Consider the following 18,688-nt stretch of genomic DNA (forward strand, 5'->3'; position numbering starts at 1 on the left):
TCTATTTAGACAAGTGGGACATTGTTTCTTGTGCATTTTGTTGGACTAAATCCAATCCCATCAAACAAAAATCCCATAGGAAATTAATATTGTCATCTTGGCAACTTCAGCATTCAGTGCCAATTAATTTACAATAAGATAATTAATTACAGAACTGTATCGCACATCGAATTAGTTGAAATATAATTCTTTCTCGTCTACTTCTTTTATTTAACTTATCAATATATATATTTCTCTTACACGGCGACAAAAAAAAAGCCTCATTACAACTCCCCGAATGGCAACGCTAGAAAATCAATCAATGATTGCCGCTAAAAATGTCACATGCCAAATCTAGCTGAGATGACTCAACATATAGCGCTTTAAAGAACGGAAACTGAAATAACCAGAGAGAGCATAAGCTAGGCAGAAGTGAGTAGTCTTTGTCGATGGATCTCTATTTTAGTATTTTGTCGAAAGCGCTTTTTTCACGAATTTATATATTACGAATTTATTTGTGGCTACGGTCAGTGTGCGGGTGGGTGACCACTTGGATCAGTCTGCGTAGGGACCGAGGGTGTGCGGTATTGGTCCTCGTTAAACTGTGCTACCGTAAAGTGCTCGACTTCGCGCGCAGGTCGTCGGGCTACCGAAGCGGGGGTGCCATCCTCTCCGCAGAGGATCAAAATTGTGATGGCATGTCTTCGGATCATCCTCCGGGATGTTTCACAGACCGTCGCCAATAGCCCATTGTGCAGCTCTAGTGCGACGTAAATCAACAACAACGAATTTATTTGACGATTTTTGATTTATATCACGAATTTATTTGTTTTACTAGAATTTATTTGTTTATGCAGGTTTTTTCATTGCAATTCACTTATTTCAATTTTTAATAGACTTAATTATAGCCAAAATTTTAACCTTTTTAAAGAGATATCAGTTTTAGAAATTTTATCTTAAGATTTTATACTATAGCACATTTCTAATAGGTTTAACGAATTACATGTCATTTATTTGAATTCAAATTTATTTTAATGACTTAGTATTTACTAAAAGGATGTAATTTTTTTTTTAAAAAAAAAGTTGTTATATGGATTTGAATGATTGTTTCGAATTTTTAGAATTTTGTGCATTTGCAATGTACCTAAGTTAGTAGCGAGCGAAGCAAACCATATAAGATTGCGTAGAAATTTTCGGGGGTTGGCGAGCGTTAGCGAGCAGGGGGCGCAGTCCACTAGTATTTATTATTTGTTTATGTAATTTATTTCAACAGTGATATATTTTTGTTTTGTGTAGCTGGCAACTTTGATGCATTATTAGTTTGTTTATGCAGCACATGGTCTCCAATCACTGGTCTAGTAGTCACTGTACTGGACTGCGTGGCCAGTGGTTGTGGCTTCGAATCGCACCGTAGGCATGGATGTAAATTTCTCTCTGTGTGAGTTCTATGATCTTCCTTCCGTGTGATTGTAACCCACCCTATAAACGGGTTTGTGGTTGTATGACGTGGGGGACGCAACTCGACCGCCGTGGCTTAGCCACAGGTGCCCACTGGGTAACGACAAGAGAATAGCGATTCTGGCATTTCTGAGGCCAATGGGAAATAGACCCGACTTTAAAAACCACATGGCTTCGTCCCTGTCTTTGTGTTAAGTCTCCGTGTAAATGCATAGTGAAAGAATTGAAACCTTTGAGAAATAATCTTTGTGAAAGAATTTAGAATGTATCACTTAAGTGAATTGATACTTGACGGGCTTGGCTGACTCGAAATAGAATAGAAAGAACAGTTGCTAATGAAAACAAATGCCACGTTTCAACAACCAATCAGGATCGAGATACCCACACTACGTCGCTTGCAAGTATCCTATTGAAGGATCCAACCATTTGTTAGCATTAAGAAGCGAAATTGCAGACTATTTCAATTTCCGTAAACTGGGAGTTCAAATTGACAAGGACCCTTTCACCATCAACGTGGATATACTTCCGTATTCCATATTCAAGTACAGGCAATCAACTTCAATAGTGGTTTACAAGCAAAGGTCGAATTCGAAGAAAATGGAATATATTTTTTTTTGCGATATTTTCCTGTCTACCTACAAATTGCTATGAAAGCTTGGAGTGCAGTTTTCCTCCACACATTTTTGTGAATCTGGATTTTCAGCATACCTTAAATCGAAATACCAATCAAAGCTAGAGTATAGACAATGAAAGTGACTTTAAGTGTGCTTTGTCAAAGTTGCAAACCAATATTAAAAGACTTGTCAGAAATCTTATTATTGCTGTGAAAGTGACTGGAGTGGAGGTGAATTATCGATATCCTTAATACCTTAATTATCTCAAATATATTTTACTTTTATTTAATTCACTAATTTCAATTTTATTTGTCCATAATTCTCTAATTTTAGAAATTCTAATAATAATAATATATGTTTCATATAAAATACGTAATAGTATTAAATTTTGAGTATAAAATTATCCATTCCGTATTGTAATTTAATAGCCATCTTCAGTTTCAAATCTCGATAGTAGTAGTTGTATTGACCACATATTGAGGCAGTGGGGAAGGGGTGACCTCCCTTCAGGGGTCTAAAGGGGTGCAAGCAAAGCCTGAAAAGTTGTTAACCCCAGGATTGATTACCAGATTTCTAGAATCGAACATGTCAGGAAACACACGTCTGGAGAAGGCGATGCAACTCGCAAAGCAGCATTCTCACTGCGATGCGATCGCAAGTAAATGCAATTCGCTCATGAGTAAAATGCTCGTCTTACATGTCCTAAACATTTCTACCCGCATCTAGGACTATCGGGTGCAATGGGAATATAACCCTCTGGCAACTATCCAGGACCTAAAAACCGCGTTGTTGAACGAGTTCAATTGACACAAGCGTTACGGAACGAGATCAGTAGACGACTAGAATAGGGTAGAGCATTTTAACAGATTCGTTTTCTGAGTATGTATTTGCCTCAATTTTTGTTGCTATTCGAAGCTAGGAGAAAGATTTAACCAGTTCTGCTTTGTAACAAGCTTTTTTTTTTGATGAGGAATAGGCACTTTTCAAAACTAGTATTTAATCAGATTTTGAACAAAGTTGAGGCAAGTATTTACGTTTTTGCCGTAGACTCGGTTATCAGTTATCTTCACTACGTCACAAAATAAAAAGATGACTAGTCGTTGGTTGAGGCAAGTAAACTTTCTCATACAATTCTCATTACATGTGTTTAAGCAAGAAAATATAATAAAAAAATAGACTAGGAAGAGTCCGTACACATTAAGCTAATTTTTGTGTGGTTTCTTAAACCTTTCGATCCGATGATTATCATGCGTGTGTATAAAAACTGTAGAATTGTTATTTTTTTGTGTTATATCATACTATCTTTAAATCTAATTTAAAGTAAATTGGTTCAGTAGTTCTAAAGATAATCAGTGAAATCTGAAAATTCCTTTAATTATGGACACCAGGGAAAAATAACCAGTCTTTAAATGAATTCTAACAATAAGAGTTGTGTTTCTAAACAAGCAATGCTGATAATAATGCTAAGCAGTGAGTAATGCTTATAGAAATAAGCAGACAAATTTAATTATAGCTACAGTGAAATAATCCAAATCAGATTAAGAATCTGTAAATTTACTTTACCGCAACACACACTATGTTTGTACAATATAAAGGTGGAGCTTTGCATTTGTAGAAACCATTAGGGAAATCCTTCATTCCTAAGACTGGCGAAACGTTTTGCTTGATACATCACTCAATTAAGAACCGTTATCTCAGCATGTGATTCACGCACCTCTGGTCACAATTGAGGTAAAACTGAGAATCTCATTGGTGAAATATATTTTTCCTTGAAAAATTCGTCAATCAGGTCCTCCTTTTCTCTCGATTTTAATCGGAGGTGCGTGAATCGCATGCAGTGAGAACGTTCCCTTTTAGTCTTCATGTAATAATTTTTCCTTCATTCTACGAATTATCCGCATTAGACCACCCGACTCGTTTACGTTAGTTTTGACAACTTTTGCGGAGTCCTCAGCGACTTGTTGATCTCGTGATGCAGATGGCTTATTTTCTTCTTGGTATTTACTATCTTTAATCAGGTTTGTGCAGTCGTTAGTTTGAGGATTTATTACGTTTTCTTCCACAAACCCTTCAGTTCCTAGAGTTTCGGATTTATCCCACGAGGCGTCGTCACTTTCGTTTAAGTCGAGGTCCTCATCCGCTACTGCGCCAAGTCCGGCAAGAGTGCCAATCTTAGAGTTCATTGGCGGTAATTCACGATTTTCCACATCGTCCTTACTCTTGTCTCTTTCGCCAATGCCAAGCACGGCTCCCATTAAAGAGGCCTGCCCCAGGTCGTAACGAGTAGGAATATTTTCCGGTTTTTCCCTCTCCTGTCTTTGATCATTTCCTCCTTTTTCCTGGTTCGTTTTAAATGCTTGATAAGCCGTTGCTATGTCATCTGAAATCATTTTAGGAACAACTTCGCTTGTTTTCCGTCTTGGTACAGAACTTTTTACTTTAGGGGGCAAAGTTTTCAATTTTTTTTCTGTCTCATCATCGTCAAGATCTGTGTCATCTTCCTCCATTAATGATGAAGAAGCACTTTTGAGTCTTTCCAATGTTTCTTCCACTGATTTAAGAAGAATGGTATCTTCCTCCGTCTCGTGTTCAACAACTTTTTTTGAATTCGAATCTTTATTATCTTGGTATTTCTTATCTCTCGAATCTTCCGCTTCAGACGCCATTGCTCTTAATTCATTTTTTGGAAATTCTTGCTTCTTCCAAAATCTGATTGGCTCTGTTTTTTGAGACGATTATTCTGAATTCACAATTTTTTATGGCTTTAAACTGAAAAAAAGAATACAAATAATATATTTAATAATAATTAAAAATAAATGTTGTCTCATTGTCAATAAATGCTATAAAAATGAAGAAACAAGGAAGTTATTGTTCCATTTAATATTAAATACAAAAAAAAATTAATTAATCGACTTGGAGCAGTTCTTTTGTGAAGTATTTGGTGACGGTTACTTAATAATAACTTCACTTCTAATTTAATTTTCTTCAAGGATCTCTTTACATGCAATTAATGTGGGTGGGGATAGAGAGTTCGCCTTCCAATGAGGTGAACCGGGTTCGAATCCCAGCGATGGCTGGTAGTTTCGAATTCTGCATCTGGCTTGCATCGACCACAGAGCTCACGTAAAATATCCTCAGTGGTAGACGGATCAGTAGTTAGAGTCCCCTTGCCGTCAGGCTAACCATGAGAGGTTTTCGTGGTTTTCCTCACCATGTAACGCAAATGCGTGTCAGTTCCATCGAGAAGACCTCCACGAAGGTAAATTTCTCCCAGTACTTAGTCCAGGAGATCCCTTGTTTTCTGGACTGGCTTAAAAATTACAACGCTATGGAGTTGAACATCAGTGGTCGTCAACCCAAAAAATTGGGTCGGCTGTTCAACGACGGTTATAAAATAAGAATAAAATTCCTCTAGGTGGAAAACTTCAAAGTTGGCACTCTCATCTCGAAAACGGTTAGAGATAGGGGAGTGAATAAAGTTGTAGTGTGTCATCGATGTAGTATAAATTATTGTTGGTATTTTATCCGAAAGAAACTCATTTCTACCAGGACACTGGAAGAAATTGAAAAAACCGGAAGAAACTGGACAAAATAAAAGAATCTGGATATAATAATCCAAGACAATATTATTGGCAATAAATACTATAAGAGCAGCTTAAATTTACTAATTAAATTTGATATATTACCAAACAGTTAACAAATTTTATATTCACTCGCTGTTTTTTCAAAAAAGAATATATATATATATATATATATATATATATATATATATATATTTCGATTATTTATACACATCTGTAGAACATTGAAATTAATGAATTATACTATTTAAAATAAGTTTCAGTCTCCCCACTAAACAGCATTCGATTATAAAACTTAGCATATGCTATTTGTAATTGCATATTCAACTAATTTTTCTTTCCTATTCAATATTTAAAAATTATGTAGTAAATAACTTGAAAATTAATATTAAAGTGCAATTATAACTGATTGCTGTTATAAACTGTTTAAAAACTTGTGTTTGATAAGTCTTTTGGAGAACTAGTTTCTTTTACTAGGGGAGGAAGAAACCTACATATTCGAGCTTGGTTTTTCCATGTTTTTTTTCCACTGTAGAAAAAAGTCATTATACCAGTTACAAATAAGATACTTTGTGCATATTAGTGCTTTGATTTTTCTCTAAGCACTAATATGCACAATGTATTAACACTAATATGCACAAAGTAATAGTGCAAGGTATTAGCACTAAGCACTAATATGCACGGCTTAAATGCTTGAAACGTGGACTTGCTTGTTTGATTGCGGTGTTTAGGAACTTATGGTAACAATTGAGTTCTTGCAGAGAAGAAGATCACAGATGATACCCATACATGTGACGTATGCGCCAGCTGATCTTTAATAAGCAAAATGGCGTGTTAAAGTTGATCTAAGTTTCTCCACATAAGCTAGAATGTAAATCAACATGAAGTTATAAAATAAAGCGTGGTATCGCACATCAAATTTGTTGAAATAATTTTTTTTTTTTCAGATTTATTATTACCTGCCAACTTCGATGCATAATTAATTGTTTATGTTCTGCATGATTTCATGCCTGCCTTTGTGTTAAGTAAGATATATATAGTGAAAGAATTGAAATCTTTATGAAAGAATCTTTGTCAAGTGTTATAGAATGTATCACTTACGAGAATTGATACTTGACGAGATTGGCTTACCCGTAATAGAATGGAAAGAACAGTTGTTAACGAAAACAAATGCCACGTTTCAATAACCAATCAGGATCGATATACCCACACTACGTCACTTGCACGAATCCCATTACGACCGAGGGAAACGAGATATAGTTCGTTCACCAGGAGTTGGCACTTGGCTCAGCTTTCATCACTTGGTATCCGACCAGGGCCGCCCCGAAAGAAGGAGGAGTCTCCTTCTTTCGAGGCGGCCCTGATTCGCTATTATGGGGAGACAGAGTGAACAATCCTGAACAAGATTGCTATTTGGCGATCGTATGACAAAAATATTTATTTCGCAATCTTTGTGTTCATTTTTTTAACATTAAATATATCTCACCTTTGAGTGAATAGTTTGTCCTTTTTGAGACATTTTGCTGGAAAAACAGTAGCTTTTAAACTTAAAATATATTTAATTAGCTAACGAACGGTATAATAGCAGATGATAAAGTGAAGTTAGTGACTGAAAAAGAATTCACTTGTTTGTGTTTGGCGCGCTTTAAGGGTTGTCTCAATTTCAAGCCCGGCGATGTTCCTCCTCTTACGCGCTGAAATGAACTCTGTGTCCGAAGAGGTGGAGTCAAGTTCCAACTCCTGGTGAACGAACTATACCTTTATTATAAGATACCCTTTATTTTTGATGAACAGTAAGGGAAAAAAATGCGCTCACTCGGAATAAAGTTTGAATTAATGATTGGATTTCCAAGCTCATTTTTAGTAGGACCTAACCTTAAATATGCTAAAATATTTGTTTAGACGATATTTTGTGAACACGATTGAAAACACAGTTTCTGTGAAGGAACATACATTTTTTCGACGCATTTGGAAAGTTGACCCCCAAAATAGGGTATGGAGAGAATAGCAGCAATCAGGTAAATATTGTATCAATGGCTTGGTTTGAAGAAAATGGAAGGAAAAAGTAGAAGTTGTTGGAAGAAGAAGTTTTGCGTACTTCACAATATATTGAGAACTAATTAGGCGAATTAAAAATTTTTGCACACTACTAAAATTTACTTATGTAATTATATGTCCATGCAAAAACAATTTTTAGAAAAATTTTTGTATCATTTGTTTTAATAGTGAGGTAAAAAATATTAATTTTAATTTCAAATTATACAAATTTTAAAATTTTTTTAATCAACTTAGTTTTAAATAACAAAATTAAAAATTTAAAGGGAATTTTCTAATCAGTTTCTCATAAATAAAAAATTTGACTTCTGCGAAATAGTAAAATTAGAGTTCCAGGTTTTCAAACTTCTCTTGCTTAATTTAGTACGGCTATGTTTTCCTGATTGCGGCTACGATTTTTAAATGGAATCACGAATCTGATCCCATCGAGAAAAAGAGTAAAGAGACTAATGCTTTTGTGTCTTATTTCATAGCTTAAAACACTGTCTGCACTAATTTATTATCACCTTTAAGGTTGCTTTTAGTCACCTTTAAGGTTTGCTTTAAGGTTGCTTTAGAAAATACGATCATTAGATCAAAAGTTATCCGGTGAAATTTTTGTTTATTAATTTTGCAAACGGTACATTGTTGATATTTGAACATCGAAAATAACTGTATCTAGTGATAATAATTGAGCAATACCTTTTTTGTTTTTATTTTTTCGGAATGTTTTGACGAAGTAACTTTTTTTTAAGGTTTCCTATCTTTCCAAATTCGGTACCAATAAAACATTTGAGATTTAAAAGTGATTCGTTATCTTTTCTCAAATTCTGGTACAACACCCTACTGGAAAAAAAATTCCAACATGAAAAAAAATAATAAAAAACATAACTGGACAGATTGGTTACGGCATGATATATAAGTTACATAAACCATATATACGTCGACTGGTATTGGTTTTCATAAGTTTGATAAATGATGTACTGACATGATACTGTCATGCCAGACTAATACTGTCTGGGTATATTTTAGGTATGATATCGGTTTCAGTATGATAGCAATACAAATGTTTCATAAATGTTATATTTCTTGTAAAATACATAATTACTTTGCTTAATAATAAATTTATAAAGTACGTTATAATAAGTCGTACAGCACAAACATATAATAAATGAATGCAATTTAAATAGAAACTTTTAAATAGAAAAAAAAAGACAGTACATCATTTCGCCATTTAAGTAATATTTAAATATAAAAAATGTTACTCTTACCTCGAAAATAGTTTATTTCATTGTTTAAATAAAATATTTTTAGCTGTTTATTCGTATCTATCAATAAAATATTAAACATTTCTAATATTTTTTTTAGAAAACAATGTAAACATTAAATCCGACACGTTTTAAAATGTTGCCATCTCTATTAAACTTTTATAAAAATAAAAATTTTAAGCTTTATAACAAGTCCAATTTACGTAGTTTAGTGTAGTTAGGTCTTGTTTTGTTAATTTTTTTGAGAGTAATGTGAAAAATACAATAACATTTTTATCAAACAGTACACATATCGTTTTAGCTGTTATTTTCCAATTTTTGTATTTTTAGTATTTAGTAACTGCGATACGAGTCCATCAATTCTTTTTAAAATTTCAAAGTTAGCTAAAGCACAGCAATTTGAAAGCAGAATTCAAAAATGAAATTTCAATTCTAATTTCCATTTTAGTATGGAAATATTGAGATAAACTGTCACAGATAATAACTATATTTTCCTGGTGAGCTAATTTTTACTGCTTTGACTTGAGCGATATTTTAAGGTATATTTATCATCACTTATCCTCTACATTTTTAAAATAACATATGAATGATTAAATCATGTTTAAATATATTTACAATATGTAAACTGTAATTTGTAATAACATAATAATAAAAGGGGTAGACTATATTTGAGGGTGCCCCTTGATTCTCGCCAAGTTGTGAACGCCAAGCTGGATGATGTTGAAACCCACTTGTGATTCTAATTTGTTTAGATTTTAGTGTTATTTTTAAATGTTCAACGGCATATGTAATTTCAGAGGTCCGTTAGTTCTACGTTGGATACCGGCTGGTAAGGTTACTTTTGCTTCTGGTCAATAAGATCGAAAGTATGTGGGCAGTCATAAAAAGGGACTTTCGGAAAAAAATGTCACCGCCAGTCTGGTACCCCAGACGCCATTTTCAATTCGTATTTTGCCGAATTTATGTGGCGATGGAGGTACACAAATTCTATTCATGATAAATTTAGACAGTATCTAACTGCTATTAGAAAATTTTGTGCACCTAAATCTGAGGATATTCAAGCTTAATGAAGAAGTGAGTTGTTTTTTTCCTTTTCTTTCTGCGCTTACTTCATTAATTTTTGTTTCGATTCAAAATGCATATTATTGGGTTCATTGCAATTTTATAAAGTTCTGGCCGATGTTTTGTTGAAATTTTTCAATGTTTTATTGAAATATCATTATGTTTTGGCCGCCATTCCTGTTACCACGGTGTTCCGCCCAAACAGGAATGGCGCCAAACATAAAACGCCAATTTCGCCCAGGGGCACCCTCACGTATATTTTAACCGATAAAAGAGTTCTTGATAACTATTTGCTGATTTTTTATCAGATAAAATTTCTTGTCTTGCGAAAAAAAAAGCAAGGATTCGTCAATGATTCAAATCTTTGTCAATTCACGAATGTCTGAGCTGTAGCTGCGCCATGGAAAAGATGGCGCCTCGAAGAGCTTTGGCTTGGCGATAATTTTTGTTTAGTTTTGCTAAAACACTGTTTCTGGCTACCATGTCTGGTACTTTGCAATCTTTACTTTCAGTGACCTTCGGGTTACCGCAATATTTGTCTACCGTTATGTGATTGGTTCTAGATTTATATATTTTTTTATCATACATATTTAGTTTTTAAGCAATGAATTTAGATTGTACAATCTATACCCGTTTCTGGAGATTATAAGAAAATCGCGATTCTATTATTGACACCAGTTGTGCTTGATCAATTTTTGCAACAGGTAGTACTGGTATTGTGGTAATAGATAAGAAGTAGTAGAATAAGTTTTTTACGACCCCTGGAAAAGGATAATTTATCCTTATTGTCTTAAATGTAGTTGAACTAATCACCAACTTCGTAATATCTCTCCTCATTAAAATATGTATATTTTTAGAATCATTTGTTAAAAATAAATCAGTTTTCTCATTTAAATATTAATTTATGATCACCTTACGTTATATAAAAAAACATCTTTCTGCTAGTATTACGCATTTGCTATAACTTCTGTGAGTTCGTCGCATTCATATTTGAGCCGCTCAGAAGCCAATGCGGTTAAGTCCATTTTTTGATATTTTCTGATTTTTGATGAAATAAATAATAATCTTCTTACTTATTAAAAGATTTACTCGTTGGTTACTTTTTTCTAAGTTAGACAGCCCTTTTTTTTAATAGCTTCTGAAGGTATTGTATAATAATTTCAGAAGCCATTGTGAATAAGTCCACCTTTTATCAATATTTTTTTACATAAACTTTGAAATAAAAATTAAATTCTTCTTCCTCTTTCGATATTTGCTGGTAACACTGAAAAACAAGAAATTCATAGTATCAGGGTTGCCAGACGTAGTATTTTTAATACTACGGTAGTATTTTTTCACCAAAAAAAGGGGTATAGTATTTTTGGTAGTATTTTTTTAAAATGTGGTATTCTTTATTTTATTTTTTAATTTTATTTTCCTAAAACAAAGAAAAGTACCACTCTAGTTTTGAAGTAAAAAACAATTTTTCAAATAATCCAACAGTTTATTTTCTATTAGTCACTGTATCTGATGATTGAGAAAAATAAAAGTTCGTTTATACTAGTAGACATAAATTTCTCATCTTTTTCAGCTGTCAAAGTCCTAAAATTTTTAAGATGCTGTCATTATTTCAATAAATACTTACGTTTTTATTTACGCATCCTGTACATATCTTGTTTTTTTGCAGAGTTTACACCTCGAAAAAAGACTTTATACACTTTTCTAATTAAATTAATAAACCAAGAATTTTAAAAACTAATGTATCAAAAAACATTAATTTTCTCAATTGTTGTGTTTTGGACTTAACCGCATTGGCTTCTGAGCGACTCATTTGTTAATCTTTAGACAGCGCTTCTATGGTGATGATAATAAAGATGGCGTAGAAATTTATTCTAAAGAAAATCTGTAGCTTTTTTTTAAAAAACTTACCTGTCTTTCTAGTTCTTATCAATATTTCAAAAGTAATTCCATCCCTGCATCATCAAAAGAAGCAAGCTGAATAATAAATTATTGATTTTCCTCCAGGTGAAATATCTCGACGAAGGAGATATTTTAGCTATTATTAATCATTCCCAGAAAAAAGATTAATAAAATTTTAATTATTTTAAATATTTTGCTATTTTATACACTTTAAAAACTGTGGTGTAAAATCTCTCTAAATTTGATGTAAGACAACCCAAAAATATGTGTGAAAGAACACAAAGAACACTTTCTTTCAAGCTAACGCTAAATCGAGCTTTCATATACATTTGAAGGGTGTAAATAATATAGTTTTATAATGGAGAAAGCTTACGTGATACTTTTCCATTTCGCCAGCGCAGGCGATAAAGTCGCCAATGTAAACTTTACATGCAAGTAATTTAAACTTTTCTTTCTTTTTCTTAAATAAATAAATAAATCGATAAAATAGCCTAAATTACTTGCTCCGGCGAAAGGAGAAGTACCGCTTACATCAAGCTCATGCGAATTCACACCAGAGTTGGCCGTCGATTACAGTAATCGATTACAACTGTAATTGATTACGGATAATTACAGCTATGTAGTCAATTACTTGTAATCACGATTACAAGTAATCAAAATTTTTGATTACATCAGAGTGGAGCGAAAATGTAATCAATTACATTTTTCAATTACAGTAATCAATTACTTGTAATCATGATTACAAAGTTTGATTACAGATGTAATCATGATTACATAGTCGATTACAGTAATCAATTACTTGCAATAACAATTACAACTTTCAAAAAATTTTGATTACAGCTGTAATCATGATTCCAAGCAATTGCGATTACAAGTAATCACAACAAAAATGATTACGGGTAATTATGATTACAAGTAATCAAAATATATGATTACTTGTAATCATGATTACATGTAATTGTGCATACTTGTAATCAAACTATACGATTACAAGTTATTACGATTGTATACTATATGCAAATTCATTATGCAAGCATGTATGAGTTTGCATATTTTTATGTACATAGAATGTACACACGTATGAACGTACAATTTGTGATTCCTATATATATAATGTATGCACAAACGTTGTTTGTACTACAATATAATATACATAATTATATTGTAATATACTTAATGCAATACGTATATGCTTAGTACATATAATTATGCATTTATGATACATGTACGCATGTATGTTAGTTTGTACGAAAATGCAATGTTTTGTATCTTTGTATACATAGACAATATATGTATGAACGTATATGAAAATAATGTTTATACGTTTGCATGCTTTTATGTACTTAAGTACATACCTTGTATAAATTTACGATAATAGCAAGTATATACAATGTACGTATGTATATAAAATTGTACGTATTTGCGTACAATATGTAAGAATGTTGTTTAAATGTACAATATATGCACATAGTTACGTAAATAAAATGCATACATGTATGAATGCACATTTATATGTACATCGACATATGTTCAAGCAAAGTATGTACTTATGTAGAACGTACGTATGTACTTGTATAACTACATACTTTGTTAATACTTATGCGCATGTAATGTATTGATGTACAAAAAAAAATAATTATATGCACAATGTACGTATGTACATTCAACGTATACATGTACATAATTACAAGTAATGTACAAATACATGCGTATATTTAAATATATGTAATTACAATATACTCATACATTGTGCATGCATTAAAAAATTATATAAGTAAAGTTACTGAAGTTAGTTTTAAAATTTATTCTAAGGCATATAAAACTCGACCTCATATTTTTTAGAAAGCAAACGATGTTCTTATTTTAAATTTCTAAATATTATTTCCACACATAAAATTTACCGTTTTTTTTTTGCCATTTAAAAAATTTCCATGAATCATGCATTATGTTATAAAAAAATAAATCAGTATTGTCAAGCATTTCATGAAAATACCTGAAAATAATTTTTTATTCAAAGAGTTTTAAAATGATGTAGAACAATTAAAGCTGAAAACTAAATTTAAATATCGTTTGATTTTGTCATTTAGCTTGCTTGAATCATTATAAGTTAACTTACATGCATTTTATTTATTGCATTGTACACATATTTAGACATAAATGTGATGTACATATGTATACGTGTAATATATGTACTTATGTACAATGTATGTACATACATTCATGCATTGTACATTCGTGGATACATTCATTGGACATATATACATTGCACCATATGCATAGATTGGGATAGCATGCATGTACACATGTAAAATTTGTACAATTATGTTCAATTGCTAGTCTATAAACAACATTATATTGTACAATTGTGTCCAATATATTTATGCACATATGTACTGTACATGTACATACATATGTACATTATATGAACATTACATGTTCATTTCATCATATGTACATTATATGAATATACATCTGTACACTATATGCATCTGAAATGTGTGTATGTAAATACGTTATGCATGTCGAATGTATGTATGAATATATGTAAAATATAAATACGCCCAATGTACGTACAGTCGTACACAAATGTATTATACATATTTGGATACATTGAACATGAACATATTATCAGGGGTCTGTCTAGGTTTTTCTGACAGGTACCTATTTTGTGAAAATTTAGACGTAATTTGTGAAAAATTAAAAATTATATTAAGAAATCAACACAAAAATATGGATTTATCGTTTCTTAAGGGATACAAAAATGAAATTTTAAGAAAAAGTATTTTGTGAAACTACCGTTTTTCCAAAATTGAATTTGTGAAACTACCGTTTTTCCTAAAGTTGAATTTGTGAAGGTACCGCTAAACGGTAGTAAATTCGGCCTGGACAGACCCCTGATTATGTATATGTACATCCATACATTGGGCATGCATATCATGTACATGTATACATACATATATCGTACATCATACTACATATATTGTACATATTACATCTATACCTATATTGTACATGTATACATATATTATACTGTTCATAAATAAATTGTACATGCATGCATGGGACATACATTGTACAGACAATGTATGTATGTTTGTACAAACAACAAGTACTTGTATATACACGCGTACATAAACATAAATATACATTTTACATACACAAATACTTGCATAAAATGCATATATTCATTGTGTATAAATGTACATGTCTACATTGTTTGCACATACATACGTAATTATTAGCTATATACATACGTACATATATTTAATACTTACAAAATAAGTGTATCTACATGTGTGCGAAACTAAAATGTCTGTACATATGCACTAAATAAAATCATATGCACATACATTTTAGTTACATTCATTTGTACGTATGTAATACATACACGCACAAAATGCAACACATGTAAATACGTGCAAAATGTATCGAATACATTAGAAAATACATAATAAAATACATTACACTATCTACTGTAAATATATAAACATTTATAAGAATACAATAGTCTTGTAATCGTGTATTTAGATTACATGTAATCATAATTACATGTAATCAAATGACATGTAATCATGATTACATGTAATCATATAATTTGATTACTTGCAATCATAATTACCCGTAAACGTTTTTGTTGTGATTACTTGTAATCGCAATTACTTGGAATCATGATTACAATTGTAATCAAAATTTTGATTACAGCTGCAATCAAGATTACAAGTAATTGATTACTGTAATCAATATTGTAATCATGACTGCAGCTGTAATCAAATTTTTTGAAAGTTGTAATCACGATTCCAAGTAATTGATTACTGTAATCGACTATGTAATCATGATTACAGCTGTAATCTAAATTGTAATCACGATTACAAGTAATTGATTATTGTAATTAATATTGTAATCATGATTACAGCTGTAATCAAAATTTTTGAAAATTGTAATCATGATCACAAGTAATTGATTACCGCAATCAAAAAATGTAATCTATTACATTTTTGGCCAACTCTGATTCACACCATGCGTGAATTATTTTCGTTTCCGAAAACTTCAATGTTGGCACACTTAGGATATTGTCAGTCGATTGCTTACAATCGGAGTACGAGTTGGCATGAGTTTGTTGTTGACGATCATGCTACTTAAACGTCTATAGAAACGAATGAGTGCACTGTTAAAATCAAAATGCAATATTTTTAGTTGAATATTAAGGTTATTTATAATATTTTATAATTATAATTATTTATAATATTATTGTATAAGGTTTATTTATATAAGGTTATAATATATAAATATCCTTATATTGATAATATAAGGTTATTTACATTATTTATAAGGTTATTAATATTATAAGGTTACACACATTAAAGTTATTAGTTATTTATAATAAAATTATTTAGTTGTATATTAAGGTTATTATAATTACCTTATAATATATAAGGTTAATATACGAGTATTATTAACATTTATTATTTAATTTTTAACTCGCTTTGGAAATTGTATTAAATGAGCTTATAATGCATAATTTCTATTCGCTTTTTTTCCTTTAAGCTTATTTCGAATCCGTCTTAATATTCTCAATATGATACGAGGTAAACAAATTTTATTTTAAGAATTAGTGCATTTATATGCATCCAAATTAATGATTCTTCCTTAAGAATGTATCGTATAAAGAACTTTCATATTATCTTACTGTAATAAATTGCAGGTTTATTATTACAGAACAGTTGATTATCAAAAATGGTAGCAGTTACTTTACACCAAATAATGCAAAAGAACATTCATTGTTTTACAGCACGATTAACTATCCTGGGTTCTTAGTGTATAGGAACACAGCTTTTTGTAAAGTAGTTGCCACCATTTTTTGGTGTAATGTACACAAAATTTTTTTTATGCGTATTTATCTCGTTAATTCTTTTGTATAAGTGCACAATAATGAAATAAGTTTGAAACTCCTTGTTAGTTTCATATTGCATGACTAATCAATTTCACTTATCGAAAAGCTATTATTTTTCTGTATAATATAGAAAAAAAATTCATTTTGATAATTTAAATGGCATATTACATTTGGAACACTACATATATTTATATCTTATAGGACATGTTTTGTTTTCAGTAAAAAGAACAGTATGATAATTAGGAACAATACAATATTTCATTTTATGTTAAAGTGTAAGATATTTAAGTCAGATACATTTCAGTTTCATATGTATCATACGTTTTTGTTTCACATTTATGATACATTTTTGTTTCATATTCAGGATATAATTTTTTTTCTTAACATTTATGAAATATTTTTGTTTTATATTTGCAATACGTTTTTGCTTTACATTCAGGATTTAATTTTTCCATTTTTAGAAAACCATTTTGTTTCATTTATAGATTATGCATACTTTTGTTTTTATTTAGGATGTCCTTCTATCTTAAGGTAACATTTTTATTTCATATTTAGGACAGATTTTTGTCTACAATTTTTTTTGGAAACGAGATGGATGAACCGAAAAGGGAAAATAAGCCTTCAAATTACAGATGTGAGTCATGTTATTTATTTTTTATAAATCTCAAAATTTTAAAAAGATGATTTGAAAACAGACTCACTGGAGACTTAGATATTTTAAATACGTCTTTCAATGTTTTTCTTTTTTAAATTTGTTTAAATGTTTTATGGCTCCGTTAATGCAAAAACTTTCTTTTTTCTCTTTGGGCAGTGCTCAAAAAATCTCGGATCAATCAATTAATGATCGGATCTTCACGTTCTAGGACTTAATCTTAACTGCTCAAGGGGGTGATCTCAAATATGCCGATTAATATATGCAGACAGTATTTTAAGTTACGAAATCAGATACAAAAACGTACTTTCTCTGAATAAGCATAACTTTTTTAAAACGGATTCGGATTTCTGACTCCCAAAATATAGGGGTAGCCACAATTCGGGAAATAGGGTCCCAAGTTTGGGCCCCTTTAAGTTAATTTTACTTTTTGCTCATTTCGCTGTATCTCGAGAACTTTCCAAGCGATTGAAAAAATTTTGCGCACAGCTATAAAATTCGTTCGTTCAAAGATAATTCCGTGCAAAAAATAATTTTTAGCAAACATTTATTATTTTATGTAAGAATGGTCGAAAAAATTTTGAATTGAAATATCTACAAATTTTCTGGATCATTTTAAAGAATATTATTTTGCATGGCAAAGTACAAAATCGGTTGAATACTTCCTGAGAAATTGAATTTTTAAAAAAATCAAATATTTAAAATTTTATGTCGGACAGTGAGATCAAAGATAATCCTGAGTTTAAACTCTATATTCACGCTAAGTTGGTGTCTCTACAGGTATCTTGTGCTGGTTCTGCTGGCCGAAAGAAACGGATAGCGATGTAGAAGCAGAAGGCTTTCCCCGCTCTGTCGATGATGCTCTGCAAGACAACAGAGAAGCGCAAAAACTTATTGAATCTTAGGCAAAAGACAGTCAGATTATGTTCGACAAACATCCAAAAATCTCGTCGATCAGAATAGAACTAAGTAAAAACGAAACGGTATGATTTATTTTTCAGGTTTGTCAAACTTTAACATATATCACGAAAGAAATGGATGACATCACGTTAACTTAGCTTACGTTGATTATGTGAAATGTTAGACAAGAGTTTTAAAATATTTATGTATTTTTCAGTTGTTTAATAAAAAGTGTCCTCACTTTTTCTTACATTATTTCTTTCATCCATTTGCACTGTTAGGAGCTAGCAAACCTCTAATACCGAGCAAATGTATACTTACATTTTGTGTCAACAGCCAAGTGTGCATTC

General features: G+C 31.3%; 1 protein-coding gene and 1 long non-coding RNA gene across 2 annotated transcripts; one reads left to right on the plus strand and one right to left on the minus strand.

Moving 5' to 3' along the window:
- Nucleotides 1–3,463: 3,463 nt before the first annotated feature.
- LOC139426671 (uncharacterized) lies at nucleotides 3,464–9,067 on the minus strand. The gene is made up of 2 exons (XM_071186309.2): nucleotides 8,938–9,067; nucleotides 3,464–4,820 (listed from the first exon to the last, which is right to left on the minus strand). The coding sequence occupies exon 2, from the start codon at nucleotides 4,715–4,717 to the stop codon at nucleotides 3,905–3,907; it is 813 nt and encodes a 270-aa protein (XP_071042410.2). The 5' UTR covers nucleotides 4,718–4,820; nucleotides 8,938–9,067; the 3' UTR covers nucleotides 3,464–3,904.
- A 292-nt stretch (nucleotides 9,068–9,359) lies between these two features.
- Nucleotides 9,360–18,581, plus strand: LOC107451840 (uncharacterized). The gene is made up of 3 exons (XR_001585110.4): nucleotides 9,360–9,473; nucleotides 17,342–17,420; nucleotides 18,219–18,581. It is a non-coding gene; the product is annotated as an uncharacterized LOC107451840 (long non-coding RNA).
- Nucleotides 18,582–18,688: the final 107 nt, after the last annotated feature.

Source organism: Parasteatoda tepidariorum, chromosome 9, assembly GCF_982258835.1.
Source record: "Parasteatoda tepidariorum strain Cologne lab strain chromosome 9, Ptep-v5.0, whole genome shotgun sequence".
Lineage (NCBI taxonomy): Eukaryota > Metazoa > Arthropoda > Arachnida > Araneae > Theridiidae > Parasteatoda > Parasteatoda tepidariorum.